The 17865-nt window shown below is 34.9% G+C and overlaps 1 protein-coding gene across 27 annotated transcripts in view; it reads left to right on the top strand.

Annotated features, from left to right (window-relative positions):
- Positions 1 to 17865, top strand: part of LOC139125550 (rho guanine nucleotide exchange factor 11-like) — a 244373-nt gene that overhangs the window by 20641 nt on the left and 205867 nt on the right. The window contains exon 1 of one of the 27 annotated variants that reach the window (XM_070691621.1): positions 13787 to 15017. The exons of 25 other annotated variants lie outside the window; for them this stretch is intronic. In XM_070691621.1, coding sequence (XP_070547722.1) covers positions 14974 to 15017 — 44 coding nt within the window. In that variant the 5' untranslated portion in view covers positions 13787 to 14973. Of the gene's footprint in view, positions 1 to 13786; positions 15018 to 17865 lie in introns of those variants that run through there. One more of the 27 variants, XM_070691614.1, reaches the window with a different exon arrangement.

Raw genomic sequence — 17865 nt, 5'->3', positions numbered from 1 at the left:
AAAACAAGTCACTACATCCCTATTTAGTGCCTACACTACACAACACAAATCACATTTGTCAGTCATTGCTCAATATTTGTCTACTTGAAAACTCTCAAACTTTGATGTATGTTAAAACTAAAAGAAATTCCTACTCTTAAAATGTTTCAAAGCTTGCAAAACTCTCAAGTACGGGTCAAAAAAGTTAGATATTGCCACCACCATTGTTACCGTGAGTTGTAGCAAATTAAATGAACAATAGAAAATTGTACATATTACACCACATAATGGTTTGAATAGCAACAGATATACCAACAACTTATGCTCTGTGATGTTTAGAATGTACAGGAAAGTTGCTACATGTAACTATACTTATTATATATGTATTATTGTTAAATTGTACAAAGTGCCATTGGTAGTTACAGCACTTGTACAATACATGACAGAAATAATATATTTGAAATAATAAGTCTGTAAACTAAATATTTATGATTTGTCAAATGCCTTGGAGAAATCTGTATTTATGACATCCAACTGTTTTACCTCATTAACAGCAATACGAGCTTCATTAAGCAAGACAGACAGATATGTCTCACAGGATCGCTCAGGCAAAAACCATTCTTATGTTCAGATAAAACAAACTGTACATGGTTATATACTTGCCTTGATATCATTTACTCACACATTTTTTAAACAATTGATAAGGGGGACACTGGGTGATAATTTCTAATGTTTGTTTTGGTACCCTTCTTGTGTATAGGTACAACCAAGGCTTTATTCCACTTTGTCAGGAAAACTCCCTCATGGATAGACTGATTAAGTATGAAAGTTAGTCAAATGGAAAGTCAATCAGCACATTTTTGTCAAAGTTGGTGATTTGATTGTCAGTTCTTGTGACAAAAATGTCATTTTGTTGAGGAAGCTCGTGTTGAGAAAAACAGACAGGATTCTACGCAATTTTGGCGAAACTTAGGTAATCCTAAACAAATGAAAATGACAGATACTGATACATGTAATGACTTTGTGTTCAGGAGTTTATCACATAGGTTGATAGTCTGTCCGCCATCCATTTGACATGAATAAGTATCTTCTCAGAATCTACTTGTTTGGTTATTTATTTATTTATTTATTTATTTATTCATTCTGACATCCAACAGGCATAGCCCAATAACTGGATGCAAACAGAGAAAAATTAAAACATGAAAAAGACAAATTACAACATGCAGAAACTAATTTTAAAAAAAAGGCACTAAACAAGTAAACAACAGAGACTGACAAACATCAAAAACTCTCGGTAGTAAAATGACTATCAGCAAGAGATAATAAAACAGATGACACTTGTGTTTTAAAAGCACTAAGACTGGTAAACAAATCAATATCAAAACGATAGACACTATTTAAAAGTGACATTGCCCGAGACGAAAAACAATATTTAGACAGGTTAACGCGGTGATTTGGAATCCGGAAAAGGTCAGAAGACCTGAGACGCCTTGGGGGCACAAAGAAAGTGAAGGAGCTATTAATATCTGGACAATCGGTAATGAAATTGACACACTTGTGAATAAAACAAAGATCTAAAACTTGACGACGAATAAAAAGAGGCGAAAGTTTAAAATAAGAACATAATGTAAAATAATTATCAACATTGTACTCCATACCCTCCTTAAAACAAAGAAATTTAATAAATTTCTTCTGAACTCGTTCAATTTTGTCAATGTACGACTTCTGGTGTGGAGACCACACTACTGAACAATACTCAAGGATACTCCTAACAAGTGCAATGTAAATACTTTTGATGGCAGTGGTATTAGTGAAGTCGCAGCAAGTCCGTTTAACAAAACCGACCAATTGATGTGCTCTTTTGATTGTGCAATTGATGTGATGTACAAAGCTTAGATTTTATTTATTTTTATTTTATTGTGAAATTTGATGTATATCTTTAGGTTCTTAGGGCTGATGTAATTGAGATTGTTCAAATTGCGATGAAATATTGAATATAGTATTTTCGGGGCCATTTTTGCTTTCTTTATTATTATTAAATCTTCTTTCCGAATCTCCTTATCCAAAGGTTTTCAACTTTGGTAAAAGTTTCCTACAAATTTCTGATCTACAGTATGCCAGAACATGGTCAACTACATGGTCTGTGAACACACTTGATTTGATTGTGATTTCAACCGTTTCACCACCATGGTGGTGATGTATATCTTTAGGTTCTTAGGACTTATGTAATTGAGATTGTTCAAATTGTGATGAAATATTTAATATAGTATTTTCGGGGCCATTTTTGCCTTCTTTATTATTATTAAATCTTCTTTCCGAATCTCCTTATCCAAAGGTTTTCAACTTTGGTAAAAGTTTCCTACAAATTTCTGATCTACAGTATGCCAGACCATGGTCAACTACATGGTCTGTGAACACACTTGATTTGATTGTGATTTCAACCGTTTCACCACCATGGTTTGGCCCAAATCAATGCGTTATCAATGTTGTTGGGTGGATCTTTTCACAGGGAATTAGAGGTTAATAGGTTAATGGCAGTATGGTACCAGCAATGCAATTGGAATATCACAAGTCTAAAAATGGGAAGGGTTACACACAGAAGCAGAAGTGTATTTTATTTGCAGTTTACTGCCGACCCCAGAACTGAAACAACCTGTTTTATGAGTACTACTGTTCTCGTGTCATGTCAAGTTTTAGACGACTGATTTCAAAGTAAACATTACTATTTGTGGGCACTCTCAAAGTACATGCATTTATGTGATTTAAATTGTTCTACTCCAGAATAAAAAGGACGCGATGCGTTCTACACACTCAGTACGCCCAAATAATAACGTGATGCCGGTACAAACAAGCCCACATGTGTACTAACGCGTATGGAAATACTCGTACGTCTATGCGCGTTTGCGCACATGGCTTTGTTTGTACCGTGGTCGATTCGAATTCCGGGTTAGGCCTATTCAGTATCATAGTGCTTGCAGGATGCTAACTAATTTCACATTCTAAGGTCAAGTGAAGACACTTGTAAATGGAATTTACAGTGTGACCAGATTGTGTTAGTGATAAATTGTTATTGGAAGAGAATTCTTTTTTCAGTCAAAGGTGATCTCTGCTGGTTTCAATCTTACAGACAAGTTACAAGACATATTATGTGTAGTTTTTTTTTTAACAAAATGTGAAGATAAGGTAAATGGTGTGAGCATCGCTGTACCATTGCTGTTGTGGTGTCATGGGATTATTTTGATATACGGTACTGTGAGGGCAACCTGATAACATGGCCAGGGAGCCTTAGTAAAACTTACTGCTCTACTACCCTAGAAACAGCACACTGGTATGTCAATATCACAACCTGTATAAATGTATCACTACATGTATTACATGTCGTTTTGACTTTCTGACTGTCAGATTTATCCTGTTGGACTCTTCTACCCTCACCATCTTAACCATCTGAAATTGCTGCTTTGTCAGTGTCCAAGACATGATCTGTCAGTGTAGGATACTGCCTGAGTCATGGTCCTCTTACTACCAACTGACTTACCTTCCTTCTCAGTGTGATCTGTCAGTGTGATTGTCGAATGGCTCTACAGATGTTCATATAACCATCTCTCTCAGTCCCTATCAGTAAGTTTGTCAGCCTTGCTGGCTTTCTAGCAGGCTCTTCCTCAGATTTTGGGAGTGCGTATTATAATCTGTGGCACAATGTCAGTGTACGTTGATATTGAATTATGATGAAAATCTTTTTCAAGGCTGGATTTTGATTTGATGTGCGAATATAAAAATATTATACAGGAATAACAGAGCCTCTGTTATACTGAAGCTCAGAATCTCTGGTATGTTTGTAATGAAAGCCATTGATTATAAAATTCAGAGTTGACCATGATGTGAACTTTCATAATGTTTATATGAAGTAGACAGAAATTGCCTGGGATAACAATTTAATATTGTTGTAATATAATAGCTGGGTATACATTGATATGTACAAATGTGTATGAATCCGAATACCAAACATCTGTTTGCTTTGTTGACATTTCTGTGAAAGGTTAGTTATGATGTAAAAAAGTGATGCAGTGGCAAAACTGATGGCGTCAGTGATGAATTTAACTTCATTACTGTTCGTACTGAAAGGTGACTCAGTACTTTCTCATTTCCAATCCTGAGTGCTGGAGTAGTATTGATAATTTCTATTTGAAGAATTAATAAGTGAATATTTCTTTGAATTAAGACAATGGCAGTTTAACATCTGTCCTCAGTGAGTTCAGACATACAAAAAATAGTTGAGATTACACTTTATCACCAATCAATGTTTTTAGTGGTTTACACTTGATGAATGTGAGTGTCAAGATTACAGTCTTCGTATGTAACACTGCCCTCTAGCGACCAAACCCTGCTGGTGTTTCCAATTAAATTCATGGCTGTTTTGTTTAAAGACTGCCCTCTACAGGCCAAAGTTATAACAAGACAATAATGCAGCAATTTCATCGATTTCTCCATCAGTGTTGACCTAGTTGGGTCAAATCAATGACGACTGCATAAACCCAATAGATTCAGGTTACTCTTTTTGGAACAGTGTCACTTTCTCTTGACACTAATTGGATTTCAGACTTGCTACATATGTGTAGAACCAGGTGTGTTCCCAATCTAAGCTGTTCTTTTCTAGACATCACACTGTTAGTGAGTAACTCAAGCAAGGAGGACATGTTAGTTCAGTGATAAAATGCATAGGGATGTATATATTGTGAATTCTGCAACCGTGAAATAAGCAATTATGACACAAGGTTTTCCACTGTGTAAATGTGCATTAATATTATCATTGTGGATGTCTTAAATGGACGCTATTTTATTAATTCTGGCACTTTGGTATGGAGCAGTCATTGATTAGAAATGTTTCACTTGCATTCCACAGCATTCAGTTGCTCTTCTTGTAATTTGACCATAGAACATAAAGTTTGAGCCTGTCAAGATTTAGTCTAATCCCTGATTTGTAATCACTAAATATTTCAAATACCATGTACTTAATCCTGTATTAACAATAATTCTAATTGTATTTCATTAATCTCTCTGATTGTTATCCAGAATGGCTCCATAATCTGTCAGTGTAATCTGCCAATGTTTGATTGGAGCTTACTTATCTCCCTGACAACCTGTCATGGATATTATCTCCTTTGTGAAAGGAGCATTGTATTTTCTTCTGTTTAATCTTTGACTGGTTATTTATTGTTAATGTTATGTTAGAATCAGGAGAATTTCAAACAGTAGAAGAGATATCTTTTTAATGTGGATTTTTAATGTTTCAATACAAGCAATAATCCATGGCAATTCGTAATCATGTACAACTTTAGCTTTCAACTCTACATTTTACAAGCAAGGGTGGTTTTTCATCTATACATGCAGCCATTTCATTTCTTGTGATTTAGCCCAATGGTTTTGATCGTAATGAGGTTGAAATGTTTAATTCTTTACAGTGAAGAATAAATACTTTAGTCTGTTCTATTAAAATTTAGCAGAGTTAATTGTAGACTATTACTGCAAGGAAATTAAAGACAATATTCCCATCATCTTAAAAAACCCAAATAGAGCAAAAGGCAGGCAAGATTGTAGTAAGAATGACACACAGTTTTCACTGCCAGGAGATTTGACACTTCACTGATTCAATCTATGTCTATATGCTGATTTAATTAATACAAACTATGCCTTGTGTCATTGAAGTATGATTTGCCATCTGTGTTCAGAGAATACTCAGATGTATTTTAATTTGACAATATCAGTAGCAGATTACCTGAATTGATTGATTGTTCATAAATCTCTAGGATATGTCTGCCAAGAAATCTGAGATTGATTGGGTATTTCATCATCTCTGGAGGAAATGAGTGTCTGTATTGGACTAATAAACCCATACTTCTATACTCTAGACATACTTTGTGTCGTAGACGCTAGATGCTTACATGAACTTGATTCACATTCAGTTTTCAAGTATATATTGACAGATATACTAGGGGGAAAAATCAACAACTTTGATGATGAGAAAAATAACCAAAATTGTAGTACAACCTGATTTTGTTGCACACGTTTTTAGGCATGTGTACAAAGTTTTTTTCAGTTGTATCTTAGCCCTTCCATGTGGCTGATCTTGAAATACTTCGATGTAAATTACATAAATTGACCAAAAAAAAAAAATACAAAACAAAATGAAAAACAAAAAACATTGCTATTATTCTTGTCCCTGTAGAAACATAAGATAAAAGTTAAACCTCATTTTATCAAACTTATTTCAAAAAATGTCCAAAAATGATATACCATTATTAGCGACGAAGTTACGTAACTGAGGAAGCTTATAGAGTTGGGAGAGGCGAAATTGACGTCATTTCCGTCAACAACTTCCGTAAAACTATTTTGTCACACCACGTGATCAGTGTTATTTAACGACTATTAGCATACCTCCATGGCATACCATTCACGTTGCACACTCACTATCAGCGAAAATACCAGATCGTGTTGAATTGACATTATAATTGAACTTAGAGCGTACGTGTGAGTGTATTGGCTTACATGAAAATGCGATAGACAATGATGCATTTACGTTAGAACGTCCATGCTCGATCATATTGTTTTTGTTCTGTCAGTGTAAATTACGAGATTGATGGATGTTGACGGACATCATGCGTGCGTTTGGTCCTGACATGCATGTCGTTTCGATCTCCTTTTTACTGTGCAGGGGAGAATGAATTACGTTCCTCATGGGTTTCAAATATGTCAAAAAAATACGAAGTTTTGAGTGGATTTACGATTTCGTTTGTAAAATTACGAGCGAAAATTTCAGCTTCCCATTTCATCGGCGCAACCGTGCAAGAAACCTCAGTGTCCTACTACCTCCATGATCACATGTTGTACCACACGAACATGAAAGGCGTGCGGAAATTTGCGTAGTGTTTTTTCTCATTTAATTTGGCAAATTATCAGCAAAAACCTCAATAATTCAAGGTAACCTTTTCTTCTCAATCGCTTCCTGGAGTTTCAAAGTCATACCAACGAAAATGAGTGAAAAATTTCGATGCAAAAATCGTGCATCGACGAGAGTAACATGCGTAAGCTTAAAGAGACTGAGAGTATTCATTGAAAAATAGCCCATGATTCGAGCTTGGTTTTCCTGTTTTTCGTTTGAATTTTGGCCAAATAGTCGCTTTTTAGCGGTTTTGAAATTTTTAAAGCATCTAAAAATATTAAAATGACTTTTCATTAACAAACGAAATAAAAAAGTAAGAAATTCAATTATTTATCTACAAAATAAAAATATTTTGGCAGGCTGAATCATATAGCTAAAAAGTGAACAATCAATGTTTTGGACGAGTACATACGTGTGAGTGATTTTTCGCGGGGATTGACCGTTCATTGCTGTGGCGCTCGAATACGCAGTCAGTTTCCGTGAAACGGGATGAAATTTTCTTTCAGGCGAGGCGTTTCAAGTTACTCTTGAGAAAAGTTACTTATTTATCAGTTGTTGTTTTACTGTTTCATGACACATGTTTCTGATTCAATCACCTGTTGACCTGAAAAACAACGATATTTAGTACTCTTTTTCAACAGACTTTTAGTAAGTAGCCGCGGTACAGCTGCAGTGTTCGAAATAATCGGTGGCAATGGTGGCATTTGCCACCAAAAACTTTCAATCTGCCACCAAATTTTTTTTCTGGTGGTATTTTGCTGCCACTAAATTTTGGATCATCATGTGTCAACCCTACGGCTTGAATGAAGGAACACTGAAGGAACACGCGTTGTCTGACGGCGGAAAAACTCATTAGCAAAAAAAAACCCAAACTAATTGCGACATTTTGGCATGAATGAAAACATAGCGTGAATCCAAACTTGTGATTGGCTAATCTCCATATCGATGACAGCAGCTTTTCTGCACTTGACATGTTGTTGCCCTATGTGATAGCCGCATATGCAGTCATACGGCACAAGATAAAAGCATGTTGTGACATTTTTAAAACAAAGCCAAACTGCAGCCATCATTAAATAATAATAAATAATTGCAATTCATTAGCCAGTACAGGGCTCAAAAATTCCTATCGCCCGACGATCGTGGCTAGTGAACTTTGCGTTCGGGCAAGTAAAATCAATATGCTTCCCGTCCGACGGGCAAGTGCACCAGCGGTTGAATCAACTAAGCTCTGGACAATTCAAGCTTGAAAACGTATTTCATTAGGTCTGTACACGCCTACAATTATTGTAAGTCCTTCAACTCTCAGAAGCTTTTTCTGAAAACCCTTGAAAATCCGCCCGACATCGCAAAATAATCGTTCTTGCTGATGTAAAACACAAAAAGTCGTAAAAATAGAGTTTTGCGACATGTTCTCTCCGACGACACGGAGTGAACTCACTGTTTTGTATGTGTGCCGTAAAGTGGTATGCTCTTGACAGTGGTTGCCATTCTCTTGTGCAAGTGTATGACTCGTATGACAATCGATCAGCTTCACGGGATAGTGTTGTTGCACCATGTGTTTGGTTAAAATGGATGTAAACTTATTCGAAGCTATGGATCTCGGCAATGCTTACTGTTCAACGTAATTAAATCAACACCCAGTTGAAAAGTACAAGTTTACATCGTAGTCGAAACGGGCTCAGTCGACCAGGGAGGCCACATATTGCAGCTACGTAGTGTGTGAGATGTAGACAGTTTCAAATTACGTGACCTTGGTTGTTAGGGATCGGCTCTCACTTACAGAAAACAAATCTGCACTGAAGAGTAACGAAAATGAAACTTGAATCTGCTCTCTTGACGAATACATTTATCAAAATAAAACAGCTGTGCTCAGTGAGCAAACATGTAAACAGGTAAAAGGGTTGAAGAAGTACATGTGTGTATGCATTGGCAGATAAACACTAGCAGAGCAGTTGTCTGTGATCTCAGCTTGATAATAAAGAGCAGCAGCCAGCCATGCACATTGTAAATCACACAATCTTATTACTCTTATGCAAAGATTTTAATTTTGATTAGGTTGTGGCAAATTCCAAATTCAAAGATGTTTTCTGGATGACCAAATCTACAGAAAGACTTAAGTATTCTCACATTTCTTCTGCGACATTTCAGATTTGGTAATGGTCCTTCATTTTAACAAGATGTAGTTCATGTTTGAATCTGTTTTTTCCCTCTTTGAATTCACTTCATATGGCCAAACTCTTGCTCTCTGTTACAAATTACTGGTACAGCTATTAGAAATTTAGGGCAAGTAATTTTTCCTCTCGGGCAAGTAAAAATGAAATTCACGTGTCCCACGGTTAATAAGTTTGAAAATATTTTCGAGGCCTGCAGTATGGGTTGACTTTTTGTGATGTGTACTTACCATATTTTCAAGAATTTATAAATTAGAATGAGTATGTGGCAATGACAAAATGTTTTATTATACCGATCACATGATGTGTTAAACTGCCACCAGATTTTCATAATTGCCACCTAATTTTATATCCGGTGGCAAACTTTTGCCACAAAAATAAAAACATAGGGCCAAAGTCCCTGAAGCTACTATAGACATGGATAAAAAATTAAGTATTTCCTGACTGTATGAAATTATCTCACTAAGGTCATCCTAGGGACATGTAAACCAAATATTAAAGCTGTCTGACCAGCGGTTTTGAAAAAACAAGCGACTCAGCAGTTGACAGAGCTCTGCTGTGTTATGTAGAGAATAACCTTTTGTGACACATGTATTGATGAAGAAGGTGGATATCTTTGATAGCTCATATAAGGATGGCCTGACTAAAAATGGAAAAAAATTCTGTAAAAATACAGATTTGCATATTTCATCAGACTATATTAGTCTATAACAGCAAATAAACGAGATTTAATTACATTCTAATTAAAGTAAACAAGACTTGCTTCAATCAAGATTTATGTCATAAAAAAAAAGCATATCTGTAAGGTTATAAAGAATCTTGAGCTGATATCTTTTAATATCAGTATTTCATCCTATTAACCAAGCACATTTTAACTTTCAAATTAACATTGTATTAGTAAGTTGTGTTGAATAAGTTGAGACTGTAGGTACTCAGAGAAAGCACACTGAAGTGACAAATGTTTGTAACTTAAGAAGTTCAAGGTCATCAAAAGCATTATAAGGAGTCATGTTACACTTTCATTGCACTGTTTACACAGATTGCATAATTGCTATAAATAGCACATAAGGAATCTTACAGCCCAGCTTTACCATAAAAACCTATCACTTTGACCACTCTTTTAATTGACCAATCTATTTTTTTCCTCAAAAAGTAATCTTATTTTATTCTTACCAAGTCAACCATAAATGGAAATTAGAACTTTCTCTATCTCTATTTATTTGACCACCCTATCATGACAAACTATTATGAGCAACTTCTTTTAGATAACATAAATGATGGTTCAGAATATATCAAAGTTGGGATTCAGGAAAGTTGCCTTTACATGTTTTAATCCTCAATTCACTCTGAACTGTCAAAAAAATTGAACTTTCTGATAATTCCACACTAAAATTATTTTGGCTTTGATGATTTCCTAATTAATTCAATTATTTAAAATCATATTAATTATTTTTTCTGGGTGAATTGATAGGGTTTATACAGTACAAGAATTACATACAATGTAGTCAAACTTTGACCAAAAATGACAAAAAAATTCCTTAAAAATACACATTTGCATATTTCATCACAATTTGAACAAATCTAAGTTGGGTTATCCCTGGGGACCTGTATACCAAATAACAAATCTGTCTGACCAGTGGTTATAAAGAAGAAGATTTTTTACCAAAAACACCTTTTTTGGCATTAATTTGCCTATTTTCAACAATATCAAAAAATTAAAAAAAACAGTTTCTCAAAATCATATTTTTAATCCACACAACAAATATCAAATCAGTAAGTACTGCGGTTCTCAAGATATTTGAGTGGACGGACGCCTCACAAACGGACATACATACATACATACATACATACATACAGACTGACGACGGACGCCGGACGGATACCCATCCCAATAGCTTCTATAGACTATAGTCTATAGTAGCTAAAAAGTATTTCTATCCCTGAGCTGTCAAATTTTGACACTCAAAATTGTATCGTTTTCAAAGTACATTTTGATGTGAACTTTGTAAATGAACATTCTGAACCATCGTGTAATCTATGCTTGGAATTTTGTTGCTTTTGAGGTTTATTCATGGTTTTTTGTTTCTTTTCATCATCAAACATTGACAAGTAAGCTTGTAAAACTAGCCTTAAAGAATTATGTGTTACTTTCTGGTTTTGTAACATGTAAAGAAATAAATAAGTTGATTTCTTTTGATCCTTTCCACTTATTGGTATTTTTTCCTGGTTTAAAGTTACTAATATCCTTAACCTTTAGTCTCTACAATCTTAGAAAAAATGAAACGATTGATTTAATAAAAGAAACTTATTGTGACACAGTTCAGTCATTTTCATAACTCTGGTTCAAAATTCAGTGTGCTATACTCATATCTTGGCAGTGCTGAACTCTTCTATCATAGTATCTGCAACTGAAGAATTCCTTCACGTAGAATGATTTGTAAATGTAAATCAGTGCTGTTTCCGACGTATTAGAACTTACTTTGTAATTACTACATGGCAGAACAATGTCTTCTTCATTTACATAGAAGAAGAACAGTTTATTTCGCTAAAATGTGGTGAAATATGGCGAAAAAAGTCCCGCATGTCAATAGCCAATTTTTGTCTATTGACAGGCGCCTGTCAATAGACACTCCGTTATTTTTAATTGTCAGGGTGTTGCCAAATCTTGTGTTTATATAAGTATGTCCGGTTCTGAGATGAGCTAATTTATAATGAGCTATTGGCATACAAAAGGAATTTGTTGATAACTGACAATTTAATTAATACAGTCAATTTTGAAATTTACTCAAAACTTTTGAGACTGAATTTGAAATTTTACTACGAATTTTCGGTAGCTAGAGGGGAAACAGACATACCAGTGTGATGGGCAGACCGGAAAGTCCATGGAAATCAAGCAGGTTGTCTTACATGAACATTGCTGTTTGGTGTTGTAACTTTATAGTCAATGCATATTAATAAATTATTTTAATTTTGAATATCACAAAACAATGTTGTGATCATCGCAGTCCAGCTAGCTGTTATGAGTAAGCATGTGTACTTGGCTGGACCGATCAAATTTCTGCAAAAATCATTTCACCATCAATGACAAGCTAAAGTGACGTCTTTAATAAATGTGTCCATTCAATATCCAAAGAAAATCAAGGCTATCAATGACACGAAGAAAGTTTGTTTAGAATTATATTTTCGTTTTAAACTACAGTTCTTTGATGCAGTGTGGTCGTCTGGCAATCCACCATCACGGTAGATGTAGTGCATGCAATACACAGTCCACACTGTCCAATCATGCGTGCTTATTTTCCTGTTATAATTCAATTGGGTCAGAATTTTGTAGCAAGGAACATACAAAATCTTGCAGATAAATCAATTTGGATGATCTATGTTGATCTATGCAAATTCCAAGTTTGGTGGACATGTGAAAATTATGTTTTTGCCTTCATGTACAAGATGGCATGTTTACCAAGCTGGATGCTCACTGCTAAAAAAACAATAGGTTTTATTACAGTTTCACATTTCAACCCTTTCTTTGCATCTTTCTCAGCAACATTCCCCAAACCCCTCTCCTTGCATCCCTCCCGCTAAATGCACTGAGGAGCACAGTGTCATATCATTGACGCTATTATATTATTAAAGGTACTTTTATTTTCCCCAGTGCATTATTCCTCTTTGCATGGTATTAAAGTCAAGTATATTAAGCACTGGTTATGGACGCACTACTCAAAATTTTATTCAATTGAAATAGAGATTATTCAATGATAAACTTCCCATTGTATTCTTTTATTACGAATATTGAAATTTTCACTCCCTCAGAAGTCAAAATCTGACTATAAAAGCAGAAGAAATATTTTGGTCACTGCACAAATCGCTTTTATACCAGTTAATTAACGGTTTTCTCAACTATTAAACAAGTGAAAGTTGACATGACACTTCAAGTTGACAAATTGATTAATTTCAAACCAGAAATCAAGGAAAATCAACTATTTGAAACTAACAGAAATCTAGAACAAAAAAAAAAATGCAATTAGCAACAACTACAGTAATTTCATTCATTCTTTTAGCCAAATTGTAATTTTAAATATTAATTTGATGTTTAAATTAACAGTTATTGATGAGTATGGAAATAAAACCAAATGATTTCTAAGGTTTTCTGGTAGGCAGTGGTTTGAAGGTTTCCTAACGCCTGCAGATCAACAAGAAAATTTCATGACAAACTGTGAAGTATATGGATCTTGTGACAAGTACATGTTTACTGAGGCTATGGCAAGGTGCAATCTGCAGACATTCATAATTTTGGATAATTTTTAGATCGCTATCTCCATATCTAGTTATGGCCCCATGGTAATACTGCACTAGTGGATCAATTCATTGTGTGACGGGGGTTGGCAAAGGTTATCCTGGAGGATGACATTAGATCAGAAAGTCAGTTTGAGTCGTGTACGCCATTAATGCTGTTTGGTGTGTGAATGTGAAAGAATAACCACCAGACTAGCTTAACTTTTGAAGAAAACAAGTTGTTGATCTTTCTTTGACCACTTCATGTTGATTGTACTGTACATTTCAGTTGAAATGCTTTTACACAAACAGCAAAACATCATCTTCAAGTAGACATTGGTTTGATCTTCGTAGCTATGTCAAAGCTCGTCCGCCATGTTAGGCTGCTGTACCCTTTATAGAAATGGTTCATGCTACATCAGTGTGTTCCAAAGATAAACCAGTGCCATAGGGTACAGTGTTAGTTCTAAAGGTAGAACTAGAAATAAGACGTTGAACTTGGTATCTGGCACATCAGTTCCTGTAGGGCTGTGCCCAGCATTATCAGATATAGGCATCAAACTGTAAGCGATACCCTCAGAAGTCAAATATCAGGCATGAAGCTGTAAACTATACTGGCAGACGTCAAATCTGAGAAGACAACTGGTTGTACAGTCGGCTGTTATTCCTAATGCACAACTCTCTGCTTTGCTAGTTTGAGATACAGCTGTCTGAGCTCCTGACAACGGAAGCAAAGGAAATGTTCTTCAAGATCTTCAGAGATTGCAGATCCACCTATGTTGTGAGTTTGTGTAACTGAGCTTCCTTTGAAGTGTGGTGGACTTCATCGTGTTTGCACTGTAGCTTTAAATGCTCACAGTGTTGATGGCTTCAAACTCTATATCCTTCATATGCAGTCTGAGACTTTCATAATATTCATGTGTATTTTGGTAAACTTCAAGAGGAAGTCATTCTGATCGGCTGGAAAACAACTCCTAGATGCCTTCTATTCTTGTCAAATCTAGAATATTGATTCCACCATACGCTGGGGCATCTGATGTTCAGTGGCCATTTGATTAATTAGATTCACAAGTCGTGTCATCCCTTTGAGTCAAAGTGACAGATTTATCTCTCCGTGAAGTTTACATGTATTGGCTGTGTAAATATAATGGTATTATCAACTTTTGATTGCCAAATGTCACAGAGGGCTTGAAAACTATCAACGATGAACACCAAGTGACTGGTTTAGTCTGTACAGTAATATTGAAAATACCTGAATTCTATTCAGAGAGGGAATTTAAAGTGACTCTTTCTAGTCTGCGTGGACTTTGTATCTTTTTCATCCATCCATCATTTTAGAAGACCAGGAGACAGCGAGATAATACTGACTCATCCAGATCAAATAATTTAGTGGAGTCTTCTCTGTCAGACAAATCAATCACCCTCTATAGCGTGAAACCAGTTGTCCACATCTGATATCAGAAAATCTTCAGACTTGGCCTATAGGATTAGACTTTGTTGGAAATCACAAACAGTGTTTAAGATCGCCACAGTCAGCTCATGAAGAAATCTGTAATTGCTATCAGAGAGAAGAGTGTATCTTGAATTGCCTTGGTTTGACGAGAGTTATCTATTACCATGTGGGTGTTTGCTGTAGTTATTCTCTATCTGATCTACAAATGGTAAGTATTACAAAACTTGAACACAGAGTTCTACATTGGTGATTGCTGTCTTGTGTAGTACTGGACATGTACGCCATGTAACTACTTGTAGTACAGGACAAAGAATATCTAGTATGTCAACATGTTATTGTTTGTGATGTAAACATCTCATGCTGCATAATTTTAGAAATGTATAAGTGAGGCAATCATTGCAGGGATGACAAGGTATAATGTACACAAAGTAAGTATTTGTATTAGCAATCTGTGAGAATCTACTTAGTAAAGAAGTCAGCATTGTCAGTCAAATTACACATTGCACAACTTTCATAGAGCTGCATCATCATTTTTGTAAATAAATGATCTAAAATATTTTGAATTTATGGTAATGAATTTGACATTGCAAATAGCAAGCTTTGTCCTGATGATGTAATCTAAATTAGAGTTTGATATCTGTTATACAGATATAATTGATTGTATCTATGACTGTCTTGACATGGTCTTATGTATTGCCTCATATTGGATTTCTAGCTCCCATATTGTCATTATGTATATGACATTGGGAGTTTACTTCATCTCTCAAGTATTTGGAGTTGAGATGCATCATGGGGTAAAGAGCCTAGTGTTCAAAAAGAAATATAAATGTAATATGGTTAGCTGCTACTTGTTTGGATAAGCCCTGTGAACGGTAATAGCTGGCAAACGGTAATAGCTGGCAAACTTGACAGTGTTCATAAGCTGAGATAAAGTTATCATTAATTTTCAAACTATGTCTCAGTCTTGACTTTGTGTTTTGAATGTTTTAACAGTGGCATCATACTTCAATGCAACTGAATTCAAGGTATGCGAATACAAATTGCTTATAATAAGTTTATCTAAATATCATAGAATGATTTTTCAATGGCCTGTATACAGAACAGCACGGTTCATCATTCAAACTTCTGACCAACCCGTTTTTCAAGGAGGAAATAGCAATTTTGTTATTTTGTGAACAGATATTTTTGACAGCCATTAAAAATATTTTCCAGGAAATGAAGGGAATCAGTTGTGTCTGTGTTGGCAAAAGAAAGGCTTTTGGTAGCTGTACCCTGAAAGTGTTCAATTTTCAGCACATAAAAATATCGCCTGCTTATTGAATTTATTCCAGATTTTTTAAAACATAATTAATTTTAGCATATGTTTAACTAATATTGTTCTGAAATTAATAACATTGAATTAGCCTTTAGAGCAAAGTGTCTGAGAGCACAAATCCAGAAGAATTGTGTGTAACCTGATTGACTGTGTACAAGGTATCTTCAAAGTGCTGTGTAAACACCCAATTTTCATTAAATTCATGTCTTGTTATTGTTTTATGTGCTTGATTGGATAGATACATGAAAGATGTTAGTATCTGAAATTGTTATTATTGGCTTGTTTGTTCATCAGATGATTCAGATAAATTAGAAATGCCAATTCATAATTAGCCATAGAGGTGCAGATATTATCTTAGAACTGCTTGTTTTCTGCAATGTAGGTCCTCTTGGACAACAACTTTAAAAAATGAATTTGAAGCCCTGACATCTTTCTGTCAGTCTGTAAACAGGAAATAGCCAAGTCTCTCATGTTAACATCCACAGATATTGCCAAGAATTGATTTCTTAAAAGCTTTAATAGCGTCCATTAAACCCACATTTTGGACCTTTTTGAACTGGAATTTTAGTGATAGGCATTTTCATTTATATAACATCAACTGAACAGAGCTTAGCAAGCTCTCTATTAACAAAATGTATCTAGACAGAATTCAAAATATTGAAGAGATCCCACAAAGCCAGCTAATATCACTTAAATCTATACCAAACATCAGCCTATAAATTTGTCATTTCCTTACATACAACACATCAATTAGAAAAGTGACATTACTTACACAACTTTATTTCCTTTTAAAGTGCAATGTAACAGGAAATTTCTGCAGATGCTAGCAGCAGCTGCATTGTATTGCAATTATCAATGATGTATAGAATATGATTACATTCATTGCAATGTTCTGCTGCATGGTGTCATGTGAGAAAGATTGCAAGCCATCATTGTGTACTATCCAGACACTTCACAAGACCTTGATGATTGTGATTCCAGTACATTTTTTGAAATTACTTCAATCATTCATCAACATTTTATTTTGATGTTTTTTAAAACTTTACATAAATAAAGTCACATCATAAGTAAAGAAGTTCACAATTTGTTTTTGCCACATAATGTAAAACAATAAATATTGGCTCAGTTTATTCCATCATGTCATTGTCATACTCATTTCTGTTTTATTTTCTTTTTGACATTTGGAAAGATATGAGGAAGGATTTCCAATGTAATATTTTGCATGTAAACATCAACAATCAGACTAGTAAAACATGTCATATAAATTAAATGTAAGCTGTAAGTTATTTTGTGTTTTTTTAATTCGTCAATGATGTTTATTATCATATCTTTCGTTTGATTAAGTGTGACATAAATTTTAAGAACTTGAAGGTACATATGAAATGATAAACATTTTAGTTGTGTATGTGTAAGCAGTTTATTTTAGAGAGCACATGTGCATGTAGATGGCCAGCTTGAGTTCCATGAAATTGGTTTGAAGGAGTAATAAATGCCAGGTGCATACTGTTTGGAAGCTTCGGGTAATGTTGTGTGTATGAACAATTCACCGGTTGAAATCTCATCAAAAGTTGACTGCAAGGTTGGGTGGATGAACAATTCACGGGATGAACTCTCATCAAAAGTTGACCTCATACAGCAAGGTGATTTGCCTTTCAGCATAGCAATTCTAAAATGTACATTACTTGTACAATATAAACTGCTTGGATGAATCACTGTGCCAATGATAAATTGTGGGCACTTC

This window comes from Ptychodera flava (assembly GCF_041260155.1).
Source record: "Ptychodera flava strain L36383 chromosome 3 unlocalized genomic scaffold, AS_Pfla_20210202 Scaffold_25__1_contigs__length_14229661_pilon, whole genome shotgun sequence".
NCBI classification, from domain to species: domain Eukaryota; kingdom Metazoa; phylum Hemichordata; class Enteropneusta; family Ptychoderidae; genus Ptychodera; species Ptychodera flava.
Note: the sequence above shows the minus strand (reverse complement) of the source record. Positions and strands in the feature narration are given on the sequence as shown.